Source organism: Acaromyces ingoldii, assembly GCF_003144295.1.
Source record: "Acaromyces ingoldii strain MCA 4198 unplaced genomic scaffold FA10scaffold_4, whole genome shotgun sequence".
Classification (NCBI taxonomy): domain Eukaryota; kingdom Fungi; phylum Basidiomycota; class Exobasidiomycetes; order Exobasidiales; family Cryptobasidiaceae; genus Acaromyces; species Acaromyces ingoldii.
In genome coordinates this window covers 587,360-605,697 of record NW_020290250.1, presented here as the reverse complement: position 1 = coordinate 605,697, position 18,338 = coordinate 587,360, and the positions used below count along the sequence as shown (strand labels likewise).

Genomic DNA, 18,338 nt, shown 5'->3' with positions numbered 1-18,338 from the left:
GTCAAACCTTCGAACGGTGCAGCAGTCACATTGGTCTGACCGTGACTGTGACGCTGACCTCTAAAGACAATTGAATGAGAACATCGATTGAGAAAATGTTGGTTCACTATGGGGAGAGCGAGGCGCGACGAGGATGCGTAGCGGCCTTCAAGTGATGTAGCATTTTGACGTGGGTGCAATGCGAATGTGTGGACGTTGTAGGCAGGAAGAAGATTTCTGATCTCATCACTGAACCTCCTCCTTCTCCTCAATTCCCTCTCAAAGACTACTGAAACTACAGCTTGAGCATGTTGAAGTCGTACTTGACCCCGCTCTTGATCGTCTCGTCGTACGTCTTTCTGTATGCTTCCCTCTCTTCGAGGCGTTTGAGCCACGCCACGACCTTTGGAAAATCAGATTCACCGTCCTTGATGCCGACTTTCTTGACGATGACGTACTCGCAGCTGAACGCCACGGCAATGTCTCTATCGGTAGCTTCCTGAGTCAACACGGAGCTCACCATAGGGCAAGTGAGACAGTTTAGAACTCACGCAGCAGTGAAGGCATCACCACACAGGTACTGGCCCTTTTGAAGAGCTTCCTCGGCAAGGGCAAGATCTTTGTGCACGTTGCCCGAGGCCTTGTCGGCAAAATTCTCCACTGCGCCCTCGTCGCCTGGCCTCGCGAACCACTGTGCATAGATGATGGGGAGGCTGTGCGTCATGATCGTTTCCGCAAAGTCGATCCAGCCAATCACGGCCGTGCGTGCTGCAAAGTTGTCCGTGGACGGGAAGAGTGGTGAGCCGGGCTTGTAACGCTCGGCCAGATATCTGTCATTGCGTTTCGTCACGGTTGGAAGGTGTCCATCTCTTCAAGTGCAAAGAGGCGCAACGGTAAGACTTACTGCATGCAGTTGCCGCTCTCAACAACGGAGAGCTCTTCGCCCTTGGGCCCCGCGTCCTGGATGCAGGGCGATTTGCCGAGCGTGTAGCCCGAATCCCTGGCCATCTCGGGGACTGCCTTCTTGCCTTCGATGCGTGGGTAATAGCGGACGTTGAGGTCGACGCCAAGTTCGTTTGCGAGCCATGCGACGCGGAATGCCCGCGAGTTCTCCAAGCAAAACAGCGTAGGGGCTGGCATACTGTGCAAAGTCATTCACCTGTGCAAGAGGATGGGACGAACGAGACCTTGCCCGGGGCTGTGGAGAAGAAAATGAGCGCTCTCAACTTGCGCTCTTTCTTTACGAAGAAAGCGGAGGTGGAGGGAGATTTCTAGCGCTCAAGACTTCTTCGCGTTACAAGCTCCAGATATTCCAAAGCGCGAGACGCTCATGGTACGGTAATGAAGCGCTCAAGGAGCATAATCTCTTCGTGAATGTGATCCAATTGCACGAACGTCTGAGACTACATAGGGCAGGTGGACAGGACTAAGACTTTGGCAGCTTCGAGTCAGCAGCTTGGACCTGCTTATCGTTCTTGAGAGCGTCGAGCCACTTGTTCACGTTCTTGTATGGGCTTAGGTCGATTTTGCCAAATCCAGCGATGTTTACCCAGGGGTAGAAGGCGAAGTCGGCCAAGGTCGGGCGATCGAGGGCAATCCACTGCGATCCGCGCTGAGCCTGACGAGCGAGCTGGTCGTCAAGGATCTGGTAAAGGCGGTGCGTCTCGCCCTCGAAGCGCGTAAAGACTGACTTGCTCGCCTTCTCGCCGTAAGCGCCCTCCCAGTCTGTCGTGATACACTGCATTAGCTTCCTTTCTACAAAGCGGCGCACAGAGGCATAACTGACAGTGGTAGGCAAAGTTGACATTGCCCTGGACGGGTCCGAGGCCGCTGAGCTGATGCGTCAGCCATTGCATGACAATGGCCTTCTCCTCTACATCTTTGCCGTAGATCGAGCCCGTCTTGTCGTACTTCTCTGCCAGGTACACCATCGTGGCTCCCGATTCCCAGATGCAGAAGTCGCTGTTGTTGTGGTCCACCAGCGCTGGCACACGGCCATTGGGATTGACCTTGAGGAACTTCTCGCCCTTTACGCCCTTCTCGGGGTCATCACCGAAGTCGAGGGCTACGACTTCGAATGTGAGGCCGAGCTTCTCCAGGACGAGGGCCGTCTTGAGCGGATTGGGGCCGGGGCCGCGGTGCGAGTAGAGGGTGAATTGAGGTGCCATGATTGGTTTCTGTTTTGACAATGAAGACGATTTTGAGTTCCAATCGTCTTTATATACGGGAAGCACTGGGTCCCGAGAGGGTTAGTAACCTTTGACTTATGTGGCACACACACGAACACCCGAGTTTCTTCACTTCTCAGCGGTGGAGGCCTGGAAATCCTCTGTCCGAACCCCGTTGTCCGTTAGACTAATTAACGCACGTTCAAGAAGCGAGGGCACCCAGGGAAAAGGGTGGGAGGAAACCCGAGTGGGGCCAAGTGGAGTAGACCCATTACTTGCAGATGCTATGCTACCTTCACGGTATGGCCGAGCGGCACGAAATTAGCTTGCTACCAGATCACTATCAATCACAGAACCTGTACATTCGACGGCACCCCATGACCTCGGAAGTAGGAAGAGATTCCAGCCGCTCATCAAGACACATTATAGATTTGAGAAGATCCTGAGCCCGAGACGCTAGGTGGCTTCGGTGCGGGATATACAGCTCGTGAGCTCGAAATAAAGGTAGCTAGCTGCCTTTCCTGGGCTGTGACGGCCTTTGCTCGCTGCTTATGTGGTTTTGGCACCAGCTCAAGAGAAGCGCGCACGTGCGCCGACGCGCCCGCCCAGGCTAGAATTTCAATTGTCCAAAAAGTGTTGTTCGGATGAACCAACTCTACCACTACTGACCGGCAGCAATCTTCAGACTGTAGCAACCCCCTTCACGACTGCGCTTGACCGTACAGACAGCCAACATGACGGCCCGAAAGGCTTCGACGGAGTCGGCGGGCGTGGGAGCTGGCAAACGAACGAGACAGACACGATCGAACGCTACTTCGCGGAGCAGCGCAGCCTCGTCTGCGGCCAACTCCACGGCGAGCCCGAGCTCGAGCAAGATGAGCTCCTCAATGCCCAAAAATTCTACTACCACGCCGAAGACCAGGCCAACTCCGAAAGCAACCACAGCGAAGGGACCTCCAACGAGTGCGCTGGCGAGGGCCAGAGCGATTAGCGCCAACAGGGGCGACACAAAGACCCAGACAGCAAAGACAGCTGCTAGCCTCACTAACAAGGCCTCTAATTCATCGTTATCACCTATCAAGCGCGCAAAGACAAAGTCCTTCTCCACCGACGCGGACAAAGAGGACAGTGAGCCACTCAAGGTAAGATGAGCTTCACCGCTCTAGCATGACCAGCTACTGATAACAAGCGACGCAGGCATTTCTAAGGATTCGGCCAGCACCTCAGGATGGAGTCGAACAGGACCCCTACATCCAGGTTATCAGCGAAACCGAAGTGCTCATGACCCCTCCAAAGAATGTGAGCTTGATTCAGCTTGTGTACCATGCAGAGGGAAAGCGGAAGCTCACCCATCGAGACAGCCCTCGATGCCCATCTCTGCGTCGCGAGCGCGCATTCATGCCATGGCACCCCCAACAAAGTACGCCTTCTCCCGCGTCTTTCCTGGTGAAACATCCGTGTCCCAGTCTTCCTTTTTCAAAGACACGACCCTACCCATGGTTGACGGCCTGCTTCAAGGCGAAAGCGGCCTCGTCTTCACGTACGGTGTCACAAACAGCGGCAAGAGCTACACCGTCCAAGGAAGCAGCGGGCCAGGCCAGGCTGGCATCCTTCCTCGAAGCATGGACGTTATTTTCAATAGTATCAAGAGCCTTGAGAGTGACTCGGACATTCGACCTTACGGCTTTTCTGGCGTCGGGGTTGTGCCTCCCGAAGAAGCCGCTCAACAGGCTACTACTTCCAGACCTTTCTTCAACCCCTTCTCTATCCCAGGCTTGACCAAGAGATTGCCGGCAAACGACAAGACCTTCGCCCTTCATGAACACGATGATACGACGGTAAAGGTGGACCGCAACTACCGCTACAGCGTTTGGGTCAGCTACGTCGAAGTCTACAACGAGAAGATTTTTGACCTGCTCGATGCTGCCCCGCCTGCGACGACAACGAGCGGAAGGAGTTCTATGATGGGTATGACCCGCAGCAGCTCCCAATTAGGCTCCAACTGGTCGATTTTCAACACGGCCAACTCGCCTGGGGACGGACCCATCCTCCTGCAGAGGAGGCCGCTGGCCCTGAAAAACGATGCAGAAGCAGGTTCAAAGTATCTGGCCGGTTTGCGCGAGATCAAGGTCAGCTCGGCTGAAGAGGCCCACGAGATCCTCCGCCGAGGGCAAGAGAATCGAGCCGTCTTTGGAACAATGGCCAACCGTGCCTCGTCGAGAAGCCATGGTGTCTTCACCGTCAAGATCATTCGGCAACATGCCGGCGAAATGGCCATGCTCGGCCCCGACAAGGACGCGAGCGCATCATGCAGCGTGAGCAGACTCAGCATTGTTGACCTTGCCGGAAGTGAACGGTTGGGCAACTCCGCCGTGACGGGTGAACGACTCAAAGAGACGGGCAACATCAACAAGAGCCTCATGTGTCTGGGCCAATGCCTCGAGACACTGCGCAAGAATCAGCAGCGCATGGCCGCCTCCTTTGCCCCTATCAACGCTGTCGCTTTGTCGAGTGCTTCAACCGGCCCAAGTGCAGGAGGAGCGCGGTCTGCTCCCTCGTCCATCCCGATGGCCAGCGGTACTAGCAGCACCACCAAACGACGGCCGTCCATTGTTCCCTTTCGCCACTCGAAGCTCACCGAGCTCTTCCAGAGCTTCTTTACAGGCGAGGGAAAAGCCGTCATGATCGTGAACGCCAACCCATACGACACTGGCTTTGATGAGAACAGCCATGTTATGCGCTTCAGTGCCAATGCAAAAGAGATACAGACGACGGTGAGGGGCCAACCAACGGGCAACCTCGGCAGATTCGTCCATCCAAGCCTGAGGAGCCTCATCCCAACACCCAAGACGTCGCCGTCAAAGGCTCCGGCAGAGACGGAGGCTACCGCGAAAGCTGTGGTCGCAGGTGGTGCGGCAGCTAAAAAAGACAATGCAAAGAGGGCTCCTGTTGGTGCCGACAACAAGCAACAGCAGCAGCAGCAGCAGTCGGCCGCCGTCGTCAAACCCGAGCAGAAGCTGGACACCGAAGTCACGATCTTTGAGGGAGAGTCGACATCGGACATGTTCCTCGACGATGACGAGGCCGACAACGAGACGGACGGCTTTGTCGATCATCTCATGTCGCTCTACGAAGAGGCACGGGCCAACCTGCATCTCTCGGAGCTCCGCTGCGCCCAGATTGAGGCAGAGGTGCGCGAAGAAATGGCAGAGGAGATGGGCGCGAGGCTGCTCGAAATGGAGCGGATCTTCAACCAGCGCCTCCTCAGCGACGCAGAGCACAATGAGGAGTTTGTCAATCGAAAGCTCGACATTCTCGTCCGAGCCAACAGAGGCGAACATGAGCGACTGAGAAAGCGATTTGAGACGCCGAGAAAGCCAGTCGATTCGGACGAAGAAGAAGAAGAAGAGGAAGAGGAGGAAGAGGAAGAAGACGGCGAGCTGTCGAAGTCGCTGGGGATTCAAAGTCGACCGGACGACGCCATCGGGGATGTCGACGAAGAAGAGGATGAGGAGGAAGAGGAAGAAAGCTCAGACGATGATGAAGAGAAGGTGCTCAAGCCTGGTCCAATTGAGAAAACGAGAGCAGAAGATGCAGACGAAAGCATGGCTAGTGCCGTGAGCGGTGCAATGGACGAGTCTCTTGAGGAGCACAGCCGACTCGAGGAAGATGTCGGTGAAGAGGATGCCGACGGCAGCGATGAAGATGCGGAAGGCAGTGAAGAGGGTGACTTCGAGGGGGCGGACGAGGAAGAGGAGGAGGGATCTGACGAGCATTCCGACGAAGAGGAAGAAGACGACTTCGATGAAGAAGACGAGTCGTTCAGCCTAACGAAGGAACAAGACAATGCGAGCGATGAGGACGGCGACTCGAGCTTCGAAATCGAGGAACCAAAGAAGAAGAGAGCGAGCACGGCAAGAAAGAGCGTAGCAGCTACGCCCAAACCGGCAGCAGCAACAAAGAAGCAGGCCAAGGGCCTCTTTTCGGCTGCCCCGATGTCCGACGTGACCTCGCGTAGGGCAAACGAGACCACTTCGACGATGACGCTTGACTTGAGCGACAGTAGCGAGGCAGACCTCGTCGTCGAGAAGGGAAGCCCATCGAAGAAGAAGCGCGTTCTAGGCAAGGCAAAGAGAGGCATCGACGAGGAGGAAATCATGGACCGCGTCGGCGACAGCAGCCTCGTCGAGGCCATGCAGAGGAGCAACAGCTCCCGGCAGATAAGAGGCGCTTCTGGCGCTTCTTCATCAGTCAAGTCGGTGCGCTAGACGCCCGTGTCTGAGATTCTCGACCTTGTCTTCCAAACACATATACTTTACGGTTTCTCTCACAATTTACCACTGCTGATGTTGAGCGTGCTTTTCTCTAGTCACTTTTGACCTCCACCGATGTGCTTCTCGAGGAAATCCTTCCACTCTTTTTCCCCATACGAGGACGAAATCGATGGCTCGACGAGGCCGTTCCAGACTGTGTCTGCGTTCAGCTTCATTACAATGGCTCCAATATGAGAGTTGAACTCACTCATCGTCGGCGTGACGTGAATGCCGTTTTGACGGCCAATCTTGACCTGAAGGGACTCGAGTCAGCAACATTACGTCTTTGCGAGTCGCGGTACACTGATATACTCACGCAGTACTTGAGATCCGGGGCGACTGCACTGCCAGCATTGCCCTCAGGCTCGACTCTGACGAGATTCTTGACCGCCTGGCCCAAGGGCATGCCACGTTCATGCGACTTGACGAGCGGCTTGCCCTTTTCCCGCTTGGGCTGCTCGCCCAGCGTCGCGACGGCGAGGTTGACAAAGTCGCCACGGATTTGATCTGGGTTTTTGGTCCGGCTGGGCCCGTCAAAGTAGGCTTCCTGGTTCTTCATGACTTCGCGCGAAAAGACCCAGAAGGCATTGAGCTTGGGGTCGACGAGGTTGTTCGTCTCTTCCACGGCATTCTTGCCCGAGGGCTCGGCCAGACGAGCAATGGCAAGGGCAGCTTCCGCAAGAATGGGAGCGCTGCTGTGCCAGGGCTGCGGGTAAGGCCGCAAGATGATGCGCACCTTGCCATAGTAGGGCGACGAAGGTTCAAAGATGAGAGGAAGCAGATGTTCGTAGACGCCCTGGAGCTGCTTGTTGGAGAAAGGGCACAAGTAGTCGAGGTACATCTCAAGCGAATGAGGTGCATTGAACTCGCCGATTCCTAGCGCACGCAGAGGAGGTGGAAGAGCCATATTGGTATGCTTTTTTGGTCGATGAAAGAGACTGGCCTGGCGGTGACGGTGGAAGAGAATGCAATGGGTCGAAGATAGGTAGGCCTCCACCGAGAGGACCAACCGCCTTGCGACATATCACGTGTGTGCTCGCACGGACAGGCAAGGCCGGTTCTCTTTACGTTCGATGAAGATTGATCGTCACCCTCACGAAGAGACAAGAAGGAAAGAGATTCGGCTTTTCTGCACTGCGCATCGGTGCTCACGACAAGGGAAAAGAGCATGGCCGTCGGGAGTGGCACAGGAGCACGTGGAACGCCACGGCAGATCTTCATCGGTTGGGCGCTGCTGACCTTTGTCACCGGCAGTAGCTACTATTTCGTCAAGGTTGGCAACACGGCAAAGAAGAAGGAGTACCTGGCACGGAGACAGGCACAGGGTGAAACGAGTCGACTTCCAGTGTAGGTCAAGTCATAGCTGCCCGCTTGCTCGGCAGCACATTGAGCTGCAGATAAAGTTGGCGCTCCGACGATTGTTATCGTCATAGCCAGAAGGAAGGCCGGGGGCAAAGGAAGGACAAGATGGACGGAGTCGATGACAAACCACGACTTCCGCCCGAGCTGCTGCGCATAATATTCCAAGAGGCGGCGCGTACAGATCGCTATTCGGCTTACGCTCTCGCGTTCACATCCAAGCTCGCCTGTCACTGGACCATAAAGCAGCGATGGGAGACGGTCGTAATCACTACGGCGGCGCAATTTCTCCACTTTTGGAGAATCGTGGCAAAGGTCGATGAGGTCGTTTTCCGCGATGTCACTCGAGGGCTGGACATCACCGCAATTAGCATCCGTCCTGCTGGGAATCAGCATTTCGTTCAGCAGTGCGAGCCCATATCCTACGGGAATATTTGGAACGACGTCAAGAACGTCTTCATTGATCTATCAGCGTCGATGTCGATCAATACACTCTGCTGCGACATAAGGTCCGTCTGTCGTATCAAAGGGCATACCTTGACGTTCGCGAAAGGTAGCTCAGGCACGAATGTGGCCGAGACGCTCGAGCCAGGTCGAGTCCTCACACTCCTGCCGGCGATCCGGATCCTGGCGTTGGGCCCTGAAGAGTCGACCGAACTAGTCAGACAAGAGCTGCTGGACGATCTTTCTGTGTCAAGCTATCTCGGTGCCCCGACAAGACAGACAAGGAGGGAGTCGGTACACTTTCCACAAGTGAGGGAGCTGTGGGCTGTGTTGCGCGGCGGCTATAGCTCCACAGAGCTCGGATGGGATCGTCTCAGAGGGATCACGACGGGCATAGTCGGCGCTGCACCCCATCTGCGCCGAGTGTACCTCACTGGCGTAGATGCTACATCGCCGCTCGCCGGTGTTCCCCTGCCTCACTTTGACGGAAACGAAAACGACCACTGGCGCCTAAATCCTAGCCCTCAAATTAGCCATTTGCGGTACGACACGAGGAAATTCAGTTTCAAGCCAGTCGAGAGCACCGCATTGAGGCTCCGTCCATTCCTCCAAGAGGTCACCTTCGAGGTTGCCGTCGATGCCGGGCCACAAATGGATGAGCCGGCAAGCTTCTCGCACACCGGACCAAGGCATGCTGCCCCACCGCGAGGGGCAGGCAGGAGCGCAGCTATGACCCGCAGCTCCTTACCGCGTCTGCAACCCATCGAAAGCCATCATGGGGAGCCGGCAGCCGACACATTGCTCAAGGAATCGCATCCTGGTCGCCTGGAGTTTGTCCATCTCGCGTGGGACCCTATTGAAGGTCCAAAAGAGGACGACGTACCTTGGTTCAGAAGAGCTCGCTTTTCTTCAGGCGAGGAAGACCGCACATCGGACGAAAAGGGCGTCCCTGGTGATTCAGAGGCAAAGGGCAGGACCAGCGACGCCTTCGACACTGGCGGATGGCCTCGGGAGAAGAAGGGCGCGTGGACAGAGAGATCGGACCGGGACTTGGCCCCTTCTTTTGCCGTTGAGCTTCGCGATGCCATTGCTGCGCTCTATGGCTGGGACGCGCCGGGGATCGAAGCGGCTGGTCGCATGCAGACCCAGATAAGGGCATCAGGAAAAGACGATGGGCGAGGAAGGACGAATGTAGTGTTCAGCGCAGACGGCGCCGGCGACTTTGTCCAAAGAATCCGCTTGGGTCTGAAGGATAAAGACCGCGAGGCACTTGGAAGACTGCAGGCCTTGCTTGATGAACGTCTCGCAGAGCAAGGACTGATGAAAAAACCGAGACTCCACTATGGAGTCAAGGCTCCGCGATCCGTCGTCCACCTCGGGGGGGCCGCCTACTTTGAACTGAAGCAAAGGATCAAGCTCTTCGAGGAGAGAGCAGGAGGCGGCAAGGGTCCTTGGCCTTGAGCTTCTCCTTCGAATGCCTCGATTCGGCTGCTTGCAGGCGCGCGGGGACAAGGCATACATACATTACAGGATCTGTGTTTTGCCATAGCATCGTTGTACTAATAGCATGCATCACCACTCAATGGCTTCTCGACACTAGAAGTCCACCCACTTTGCTTTGAACGCAAAGCCTCGTACCAATTACCGGTGTAAGACGCGACGTACGGTCGGTGAAGGCTTGACGAGGGAGAAATCAACAACAAATTTCCACGTGATTGACGCGTCCACAGACGGGTAGAGAGACGGCGCGGAGTGTTGGTCTGCCTTGTCTTGCACCGACACGACCCATTGAACATCAAGATGGACGACAGCCCTCGAAGGTCGCCCAGAGGCCAGGTGCGCCGCTCTATAGGGGCACCTGTTCCCCTGTCTTCCTCGTCAGTATCCAACTCTTCCTCGACGAGGATCCCATCTACCAAGCGGAATTCAATGGCGCCCTCATCTTCGACGAACGAGAACAAAGATAGGCCCCACAAGCTGTCCAGACACAGCATAGGAGGCGAGAAGCTTCGAAGAGAAGACCTTGACGCGGAAGCGACAAGCCGTCGTCATGTGGTGGGTGGCGATTGTTATAGCGCAACGGTGAAATGGACTACTGACAATACATAGCAGCCGGGTCCGCGCAAGTCGTCGATCCGCTCGGCCCCACCGCAGAAGTTTGAGAGCCCAACCAACCTGGAAATTCCACCGGTCCCTATCAAGCGACCATTGGTCTCCTCTTCTTCGCTGGGAAGCATCGAAGCGCTGGGGGGTGCTGAGCTGGTTGAAATGATGGACCTGGCTGTTGCCACTTCACCTGGAAAAAGCCGGAACCGAACGAGGAAGAGCGCCTCTTCGGCATTGAGAAACGTCACAACCAATCTGACCTCCTACGGTTCCAAAGCGGACAGAGACGAGGGACCTCTGGATGAGCCCACTGAAGTGCGCCGGCAGAGAAGGGTTACCTTCAATCCCATTCAGGAAAAGACGTGAGTGTGAATTTTCTGAGCTTCTCATGCTAGCTCTGAGTGAACCTGGCGCAATGCACAGAGCTTTCGAGCGAGACGAGCCAACGATGCGTCTGCGACCCATCGGCGAACCGGAGCCCATGCCTCCCGCCGATGAATCGCTATCGACATCGCAAGCTAGCTCAAATGGATCATCCAACATGGATATCGACAGTGACAGCGATAGCGACTCTGACTCTGACGACTTAGATTCTGATTCTGAGTCCGAGGAAGAGGAGGAGGTGGATCGCGCCCTGTCCACCGAACCAGTTGTGGCACAGGCAGTCACAGTGACGGGCGGGCGAAGAGAGGATCCTACCGGCGACGCGACGATGGACAGCGACATGGACCTGACGTCGGCTTACATGCGCGACTCGACCAGGCATTCGATGCAATCGGAGGGCGACAGCGAGGAAGACGACGATGACGGGAGCGTTACGATGGACTTCACTGTTGCCCGTGGGCGGTCTCTCAATGATACCCGTGTGAGGCGCGCTTCGACCCTCCACAATGATGACACTATGGACACGGAGGCCGACGAGGGAGACACGATGGAGCTTACGGGGACTTTTGGAGGAGTCAGACATAAGACAAGACGCAGTAGCGTCGGGCTTCTTGGGCAAGGGGAAGGTGATGAACAGTCAATGGAGTTCACACAGCCCTTGGGCGAGCTAGAGGAGGAGAGGGAAGACGAGAGCCCTGGAGATCTCGGATCCGAAATTGACGACGACGACGCGAGCTCGATCGACATGGATGTCACGGGCGATGCGACAGGCATGGAGATGACACAACTCCACGGGCGTATTATCACTTCGCCGACGAAGCGAGTGGTGACGCAACCTGCCACACTACCGCTTAGCATGCGGCACCTTTCGTCCTCACCAGACAAGAGACAAGCAACGACGATTCATGTACCGCACTCGAGCTCACCGTCAAAGACACCTCGAGCGCAGCTCAATGTCTCTCCGACTTCACCACATAAGCACCCTTACCTGTTGCCCCAGACGACGTCCACAGCATCAATCAAGAGAGCTTCGAGAGTGTCAGCACCGACATCTCCGTCTCGAAAGGGGCATGAGTACTGCAACAAGTCAGTGGAAGAGACACCTCCACAGAAGATGATGAGTGAGGCCACGCGCAAGTCCTTAGCGAGGCGGGAAGGCTCCTCTACCCCGACAGCAAAGCACCACGCGAATTCCTCATCGGTCACTGAGACCAGCTCGTCTCCCAACAAGCAAGCAAAGAGTCCGACGCGGTTCCGTCAGTCACTGCGAGGAGGTCATCCTTCGCCGGGTTACGTCCATTCCCCAGCCCGACGCATTTCAGTTCCTCGACCTTTGGACCAACCTCCGATCAATCCAGGATTTCCGACACCTCGACCGCTCCGCACGTCGCATCGAGCCAGCGAGGTCCATGACAGCTCAATTGCGCCTGCTCTCGACTCGGAGAGTCTCCCTCAGACAAAGCCCGTTTCGATGAAAGATTTCTTTGAGAAGATCGACGTCGGCTTTCTCGAGCTAGATCGACCTGTCAAGAAGCCATTGACAGCTAGGCCATCGGGCCAAGACCGCGTTGACAATAGCAGCCGGATGGTTCAAGCAACAGCGGGCGTTCTGCCTATGCTTGACTCGCTGCTCGAAGCTTGCGAGGTGATCAAGCAGACTGTCGACGATGGCCGAGATACGGCAGCAGAACATGAGAAGAGCTTTGTCGCACGACCACCAGCATACGTCGGAGACTTTCTTGCCATCACTTCTCCAACAGACAAGGCTAATGCGATTGCGTCGTTCAAGGTTCAGAAGTCGGCTGCGAGAGCAAGGGCGAGAATGTCTTACTACGGCTGGCGAGCAGATATCCAATTCGACGACGGAACCCTGCAGCGGCTGCGAGACGCTCGCGAAGGTCTGCACGAAGATCTTAAAGTCATTGACAACGGCAAAGCGCTGGTGGGGCGCGTTCTGCCGAATTTGAGAGAGCGACATGCGGAGCTCAAGAGACAGCTGGAACTCGAGAGGAAGCGAAAGGCAGCAATCGAGGGCGGGGATCAAACGGCTATGATGACGATGCATAATGACATTGAGGAGGTTGCGTGAGTTACATGCTGTGCTGCAGCTTGGTTGGTTTAATTGACGCGCTGACCTCTTTTGTAGTGGCTTCCTTCGCGAGTACGAGGCAGAATACAAGAATCGAAAGGAAGAGCTTTCTCGGGTCAGGGCGAGACTAGCAGAGCAGCAGGACAAGCAAAGACTTACGCGAGACGCCATTGACGAGGCACATGAAGCCGCCGAGGCGATCCGCGACTGCACAGAGTCCGAAGCGGAGAGGCTCGCCAGAGAAATCCAACAGCAGGAGATGCTGCATGGGTGGAAGCTCAAGAGACTCGACGGTCGTGTTCTCGATATGGTCCTTGAAAACCGGGTTGAAGTCCGCTTCGACATTAGCCCAACCACGGGCTCGTTAAAGACCTTGAGACTACAACCCGCCAAGGGAAGCACTTTCGACATTTTTGAGGAGTTCACTAGTGAAGCCCTTTCCCGGAAGCTCGTTGCTGAATCTCGCACCCTTGATTCAGAGTGGAAAGTCAACGAGGTGAGCAGAATTGCAGTGCCACTTCTCTCCAGCAAGCTGACAAAGGTGCACGCAGGCCATTCGGATTGTCACGGTCGCCTGGGTCCGTCGACGCCAATTGGCCTGGATGCGAGATCTCCTCACCTCGCACTTCCCGACCGATGTCGACATGCATGATGGGCACATACGCCTCTGTGCGACCGTGCTGATGCCAAAAGTGAAGTCGAAGGTCTTCATTAGGGTGCTGTGCGGACTTCAATCGCTCGTCGAGACGTCGGAGCCGCTTTTTGATTCGAACAACGTCTGGGTGGACAAGATTTACGGTCCAGTCGAGTGAGTTTCTTATCAGTCTCCGCCAAGGTTCGTAGCTGACTTCTCCGCCACTCTTATAGTACTGAAACTGTGACCAGATTGATTCGCGACCGTCTGACGACTTGTGACCTGGCAACGGCCTGCCTCGAGGCTGTGAGCGCCCTGGATGGCTAAGTGCAGACTTGTAATTATGCTGTAGTTTCACACATTGTATGCCTAGCGAATCGTCAAATATACCACAGTTGCCTCCTTTATCTGCCATGTCGTTCCAAGCATCTGCTGGCAAGCGTGCCGCCCCGCATAGACCGACGAAGCAAGGCGGGGCCAGGCACGGAACTATAGATGCGTCTGGCTGCAGGGGTCTGTCCATCCAAAAAGCCACCAACCAGTTTTGGATATTTTTCTCAACCTCTATTTTTTCAGACGGGACAAGCTTTCATTCTGTTCAATAACACCAGGGGCGCTGTCACGCTGTCGATAATCTTTCAGGCACTGCGACTCGTATCGACTACACGAGTTGCAAGAGCTCATCGCAGCAGGAGAGATGCCGTCACCGAGGATGGGCGGCCTCGCCCTGGGAGATCGGGGCGGGTCGGCGGGGGGATCAGGCTCGCCTCGTCTGCTTGGCAGTGGCGCACCTGCGTCCGTCGACAAGTCACCCTCGTCCTCGTCCGCTGCACTCGGGCTCAGGCTTGGCGGCGGAGGTGGTGGTAACAGCGGCGGAAGTAGCTCCGAGCATCAGCAACGCCACATTGGATCCGTCCCCGACGACTGGCCCATGTACTCTTCCCAGCCCGACGACTACGTCATTGGCCCCAGCATCGGTTTCGGAGCCAGCAGCACCGTGTACCAGGCCAGCTTCCGTCCTCTTAACGGCCGCGCCTGCGCAGTAAAGGTTATCGATCTGGAGGCTTTTGGCCGCGATACGGACGAGTTGCGACGCGAGACGCAGCTCATGTCCCTATCAAAGCATCCAAATGTGCTCAGGGTCCGAGGTTGCTGGGTCGAAGGAAGCAAGCTGCACATTGCCACACGCCTCATGTCCAGCGGGTCCATGCTCGATATCATGCGTTTCGGCTGGTCAGACGGTTTCGACGAGATCGTCATTGCTACAGTACTGAGGCAGGCTCTCGAGGGCTTGAACTATCTCCACATCAATGGCTGGTTGCACCGCGACCTCAAAGCGGCCAATATGCTCGTCGACGATGATGGCACTGTGTTGTTGGGCGACTTTGGCGTAGGCGTCTACCTGGGTGAAGAGCCAAAGAGCAGGACCACAAAAGGGGTCAAGGCTGAAGAGAAGGAGAATATCGACGAGGGATGGGCAGAGGGCAAACGAAAGAGCTTTGTAGGGACGGTGAGTCTGCATTTAGAGCGCGATAACAAAACACAGAAGCTGACAGGGACATATGAAGCCTTGTTGGATGGCACCAGAGGTCGTCGAGCGCAAAGGCTACGGAACCAAAGCCGATATCTGGTCGTTTGGCATTACTGCCTTGGAGCTGACACAAGGCAGGGCACCTTATTCACGGCTACCGCCGGTCAAGGTGCTCATGAAGACGTTGCAAGAGGATCCACCTACTCTCGACCGCACAGGTGGCGCACACAAGTACTCCAAAGTCTTTGATGATTTTGCCAGGCTTTGTCTCCAGAAGGATCCCACCAAGAGGTACGTTGGTTGCGATGTGCTGTATAGCGAGGAGTTCCTCTGTCTCACGCCTTTGCTCTATAGACCAAGCGCCGAGAAATTGCTCCAGCACGGCTTCTTTCGCCAAGCCAAGAACAAGAAGCACCTCGTCAGCACTGTTCTTGCTGGCCTTCCTCCGCTCGCGGAGCGACAAGAACGCCGAAGGGCCATGTCAATCGCGTCGCTGCGCAAGCAAGCCTCGTGGGACTTTGGCTCTGTTTCATCTCGCGGCGGAGGCAGTGGCTTCATTAGCACGCCCCTCCATGAGCGCTTTGATCCATTCAGCAACTTCAGTGGTGCCATTGCGTCTTCACCGGCTAGTGCAGCGGTCAGCCCGACGACTTCGGCGTTTGCAAGCCCCCAAGGTAGCTTGGGGAGGTCTTCATCGGCCGCGGCAGGTCTGCCGCATCATCACCCTCACCCTCTGATGTCGTCGATGAAGCTCGTCTCAATCGATGGTCATCATGCCTTTGTGGAAGAAGAAGAGGCAGACATCGACAAACTTGCTGAAGACTGGAGAAACAACAGCGGTAGTAGCCACGTCGTCTCGTCGCCGAATCGGGCGAGAGCGAACAGCGCGGGTAAGAGGACTAGCAGAGGCGCATCGGCGCACAGAAAGTCGGTCTCGTTCGATGGCGACGCAGTACAGGAGGAGGAAGAGCAGCCAGATAATGGACTAGAGACGCATTCGCAGGCCCCGCCGCCTCCTTCGGCGCCGCTAGGGTCGGCATTGGCCCCGATCGATGAGGGAGCGGATGCAGCAAAGATGCAACGACAGGGAAGCTCGGAAGAAGGAAAGCAAGAGCGAGACACCGAAAATGGTGTCTCAGCCAACGGTAACGGTAAAGCATCCTCGAATGGCTCGACGCAGGGCGAGAACAGCTCAACGCAAAACAAAGGCAAGGCAGTCAACACGACCGCGGCTGCAGAGAGGAAGTCGTCGCCAAAGGGACCGTCGAGCGGTCTTTCCTTGGGTCAGGCAGCATCTACTGCAGGCGGAGGAGGAAGTACAAGTGTCCTGGGCAAGATCTTCCGGTCTTCGTCGAAGGAGAAAGAGAAGTGAAAATCCTATACTTTCGGTGCACTTGCGCTTCCTCAACGGAAGGCGTTCAGATTTGTCGGCGAGGTCTACTTCCCTATTTATAGGTCCTATGTTTCAACCTTAGCATATGAACGGCTTGTTCTCTCACAACATCACCTAATGCTTCCCTGACCGCAAATTGTACAACAAGGTGATCGCAATCACAATTCAGAATAATCGCAATGCTCCAGTGGTTGCAGGACCTTTGCGATCTGAATCGAAGCTGAAGCTAGGCCTTACTTCTTCTTGGTCATCGTAATGGTCCTCTTTGCCGGGTCCGTCGTGCGCGTGACCCGGATCGTGTCGCCAACCTTGAGCGTGCCCTGGGCCTGACAGGGAGACGAGAGCATCCCGAAGCACGGTTTGCCAATCTTGGCCATTTCTGGTTGCACCTGCCGAAACTTTTGGAGTACGAGGTAGGGAATGTGAGGGTCTCGGACTCCCTTTAGAGAAAGTTTCATGACGGTCATTAGCCTCCCCGCGTCTTTGTGAAGGTCAAGGGAGAGGCACTCACAGTCTTTGGGTCAACAGAGGGAACGAGACATCTGGCGCACCGGATGCAGCATTCGATCCCAATACCTTTTCCTTCGACTTGGCTTCCGAACCCTAGCCCTTTCTTGGCCTCGGTAGGCGAAAAGACTTCGATGTGCGTCCAGGAGTCCTCTTCCCATGGGACGAGGCCTTGGCTTTCTTGCCAGTGGCCGTGTTCGCCCGCTTCTTTCTCGATGGAGCCGGGCGCGCTGGCGTCACCGACGAGGATGTTTGGCCGGAAGCGCTCAATCTCAAATTGTGCAAGTACCTCTGGCGTCCAGTACTCTCTCCGAACGCCGTTAGGGACCTTGTATGCCGTCACTTTCTCTTTCTGCGCATCTGTGCTACCTTGCGATGACACATCCCACCCACCCGGAGGTACTTTCTCTCCGCTCGCACTTTGAGATTCCGGAGTGGCAGCCGAAGAAGCATCAACTTGTCCGGAATTGGTGTCGCGAGGCCGCGGCTGCTCGAGGAGCGATGAGGAATGGACGGAAGCGAGGAGCGTCTCGCGGACGTGCTGCAGCGAGGCACTTGTAGCGACCAGCAAAGGGTAGAAGTCCTGTCGCGAATGAGTAGCTCCAGTCAGTGACATCTGGGCTCGGGAAGCTAGAGGGGAGGCATCTTACCTGAAAGTGCATAGCAGACTCGTCACCCCGCGGGTCGTCCAGGCCCGCATTTCTTCGCGCAGGACCTTTGCGGACGAGCCGAACTTGTTTACCAAAGAACGTCGTCAGGGCCGCATCGGCTTCGGCGGACACGGCATACCCGTCGACCTGCGTGCCCCACAGTTCAATGTCCTTGATGAGCTCCATCTGCTCAACGTCTGCGCGAGCGGGCTCAAGGGGTGTCTCGACAATCGTCGCGCTGCCTTGGCCCTCTTCAGCGTTGGGCACCTCGATGCGGAGCAAATTGGCGGCAACGTCCATGCTGGGCGAGATCGTCACCATTTTGGGCAGATCGCGCGCTGTTTGGAACTGGGGTCAGGACGGAGCGCGGGTGAGCAAAAAGGTCCGACGTGGAGGGAGCAGGGAGAGGCGGAAGAAAGAGAAGCTACCTTGTGAGTTTTGGCATCGATGATGAGCCAGGATCGGTCGTAGTGCAGTCCACCTTCGTCAAAGTGAGCCTCTTGGACGGAGGTGCCGCGACAAGACTTGATGGGGTGAACAAAGAGGCGCTCGATACGGAGCTGTTTCGTCCAGAGATAGATGCATCATTCGTGAGCCACAAGTTTTGCTCGCTCGAGGAGGGAACCTCACCTCTTTGTTGATGGATTCGGCATGCTCGGGCACGATTCCCAAGGCCGTCTGCGCGCTCTCGTAGAGCCGAGATGCGGCGCTGCTTACCGCGAGCAAGGACATTGCTTGTCAAAGAGAAAGAAAGATTGGAGAGAGATTGCTTCGCTCCGCA

The 18,338-nt window shown here is 56.0% G+C and overlaps 8 protein-coding genes across 8 annotated transcripts; 4 read left to right on the top strand and 4 right to left on the bottom strand.

Annotated features, from left to right (window-relative positions):
* Nucleotides 1-45: 45 nt before the first annotated feature.
* FA10DRAFT_267725 (glutathione S-transferase) lies at nucleotides 46-1,236 on the bottom strand. Its single transcript, XM_025522032.1, has 3 exons — nucleotides 884-1,236; nucleotides 531-809; nucleotides 46-464 (listed from the first exon to the last, which is right to left on the bottom strand). Exons 1-3 carry the CDS (start codon nucleotides 1,117-1,119, stop codon nucleotides 275-277), a joined length of 705 nt encoding a protein of 234 aa, XP_025376328.1. The 5' UTR covers nucleotides 1,120-1,236; the 3' UTR covers nucleotides 46-274.
* A 107-nt stretch (nucleotides 1,237-1,343) lies between these two features.
* Nucleotides 1,344-2,339, bottom strand: FA10DRAFT_267724 (glutathione S-transferase). Its single transcript, XM_025522031.1, has 2 exons — nucleotides 1,766-2,339; nucleotides 1,344-1,704 (listed from the first exon to the last, which is right to left on the bottom strand). Exons 1-2 carry the CDS (start codon nucleotides 2,145-2,147, stop codon nucleotides 1,406-1,408), a joined length of 681 nt encoding a protein of 226 aa, XP_025376327.1. The 5' UTR covers nucleotides 2,148-2,339; the 3' UTR covers nucleotides 1,344-1,405.
* A 459-nt stretch (nucleotides 2,340-2,798) lies between these two features.
* On the top strand, nucleotides 2,799-6,614 carry FA10DRAFT_302500 (kinesin-domain-containing protein). The gene is made up of 3 exons (XM_025525127.1): nucleotides 2,799-3,289; nucleotides 3,345-3,446; nucleotides 3,509-6,614. Exons 1-3 carry the CDS (start codon nucleotides 2,882-2,884, stop codon nucleotides 6,413-6,415), a joined length of 3,417 nt encoding a protein of 1,138 aa, XP_025376326.1. The 5' UTR covers nucleotides 2,799-2,881; the 3' UTR covers nucleotides 6,416-6,614.
* Nucleotides 6,517-7,367, bottom strand: FA10DRAFT_272366 (hypothetical protein; the record flags this gene model as incomplete). Its single annotated transcript, XM_025523128.1, has 3 exons — nucleotides 6,517-6,614; nucleotides 6,669-6,714; nucleotides 6,777-7,367. 3 exons carry the CDS (start codon nucleotides 7,365-7,367, stop codon nucleotides 6,517-6,519), a joined length of 735 nt encoding a protein of 244 aa, XP_025376325.1.
* Nucleotides 7,368-7,628: 261 nt separating this feature from the next.
* Nucleotides 7,629-9,724, top strand: FA10DRAFT_287018 (hypothetical protein; the record flags this gene model as incomplete). Its single annotated transcript, XM_025524117.1, has 2 exons — nucleotides 7,629-7,807; nucleotides 7,894-9,724. The coding sequence occupies 2 exons, from the start codon at nucleotides 7,629-7,631 to the stop codon at nucleotides 9,722-9,724; spliced, it is 2,010 nt and encodes a 669-aa protein (XP_025376324.1).
* Nucleotides 9,725-10,032: 308 nt separating this feature from the next.
* On the top strand, nucleotides 10,033-13,886 carry FA10DRAFT_136404 (hypothetical protein). Its single transcript, XM_025518010.1, has 6 exons — nucleotides 10,033-10,318; nucleotides 10,376-10,731; nucleotides 10,793-12,838; nucleotides 12,900-13,338; nucleotides 13,394-13,650; nucleotides 13,710-13,886. Exons 1-6 carry the CDS (start codon nucleotides 10,064-10,066, stop codon nucleotides 13,801-13,803), a joined length of 3,447 nt encoding a protein of 1,148 aa, XP_025376323.1. The 5' UTR covers nucleotides 10,033-10,063; the 3' UTR covers nucleotides 13,804-13,886.
* A 302-nt stretch (nucleotides 13,887-14,188) lies between these two features.
* FA10DRAFT_232038 (kinase-like protein) lies at nucleotides 14,189-15,494 on the top strand (the record flags this gene model as incomplete). The annotated part of the gene is made up of 4 exons (XM_025518885.1): nucleotides 14,189-14,872; nucleotides 14,930-14,986; nucleotides 15,045-15,298; nucleotides 15,362-15,494. Coding segments are annotated over 4 exons (1,128 nt in total), but the record flags the coding sequence as incomplete, so codon positions are not given.
* An 889-nt stretch (nucleotides 15,495-16,383) lies between these two features.
* On the bottom strand, nucleotides 16,384-18,314 carry FA10DRAFT_302497 (hypothetical protein). The gene is made up of 5 exons (XM_025525126.1): nucleotides 18,188-18,314; nucleotides 17,986-18,117; nucleotides 17,558-17,905; nucleotides 16,912-17,490; nucleotides 16,384-16,840 (listed from the first exon to the last, which is right to left on the bottom strand). Exons 1-5 carry the CDS (start codon nucleotides 18,287-18,289, stop codon nucleotides 16,634-16,636), a joined length of 1,368 nt encoding a protein of 455 aa, XP_025376321.1. The 5' UTR covers nucleotides 18,290-18,314; the 3' UTR covers nucleotides 16,384-16,633.
* Nucleotides 18,315-18,338: the final 24 nt, after the last annotated feature.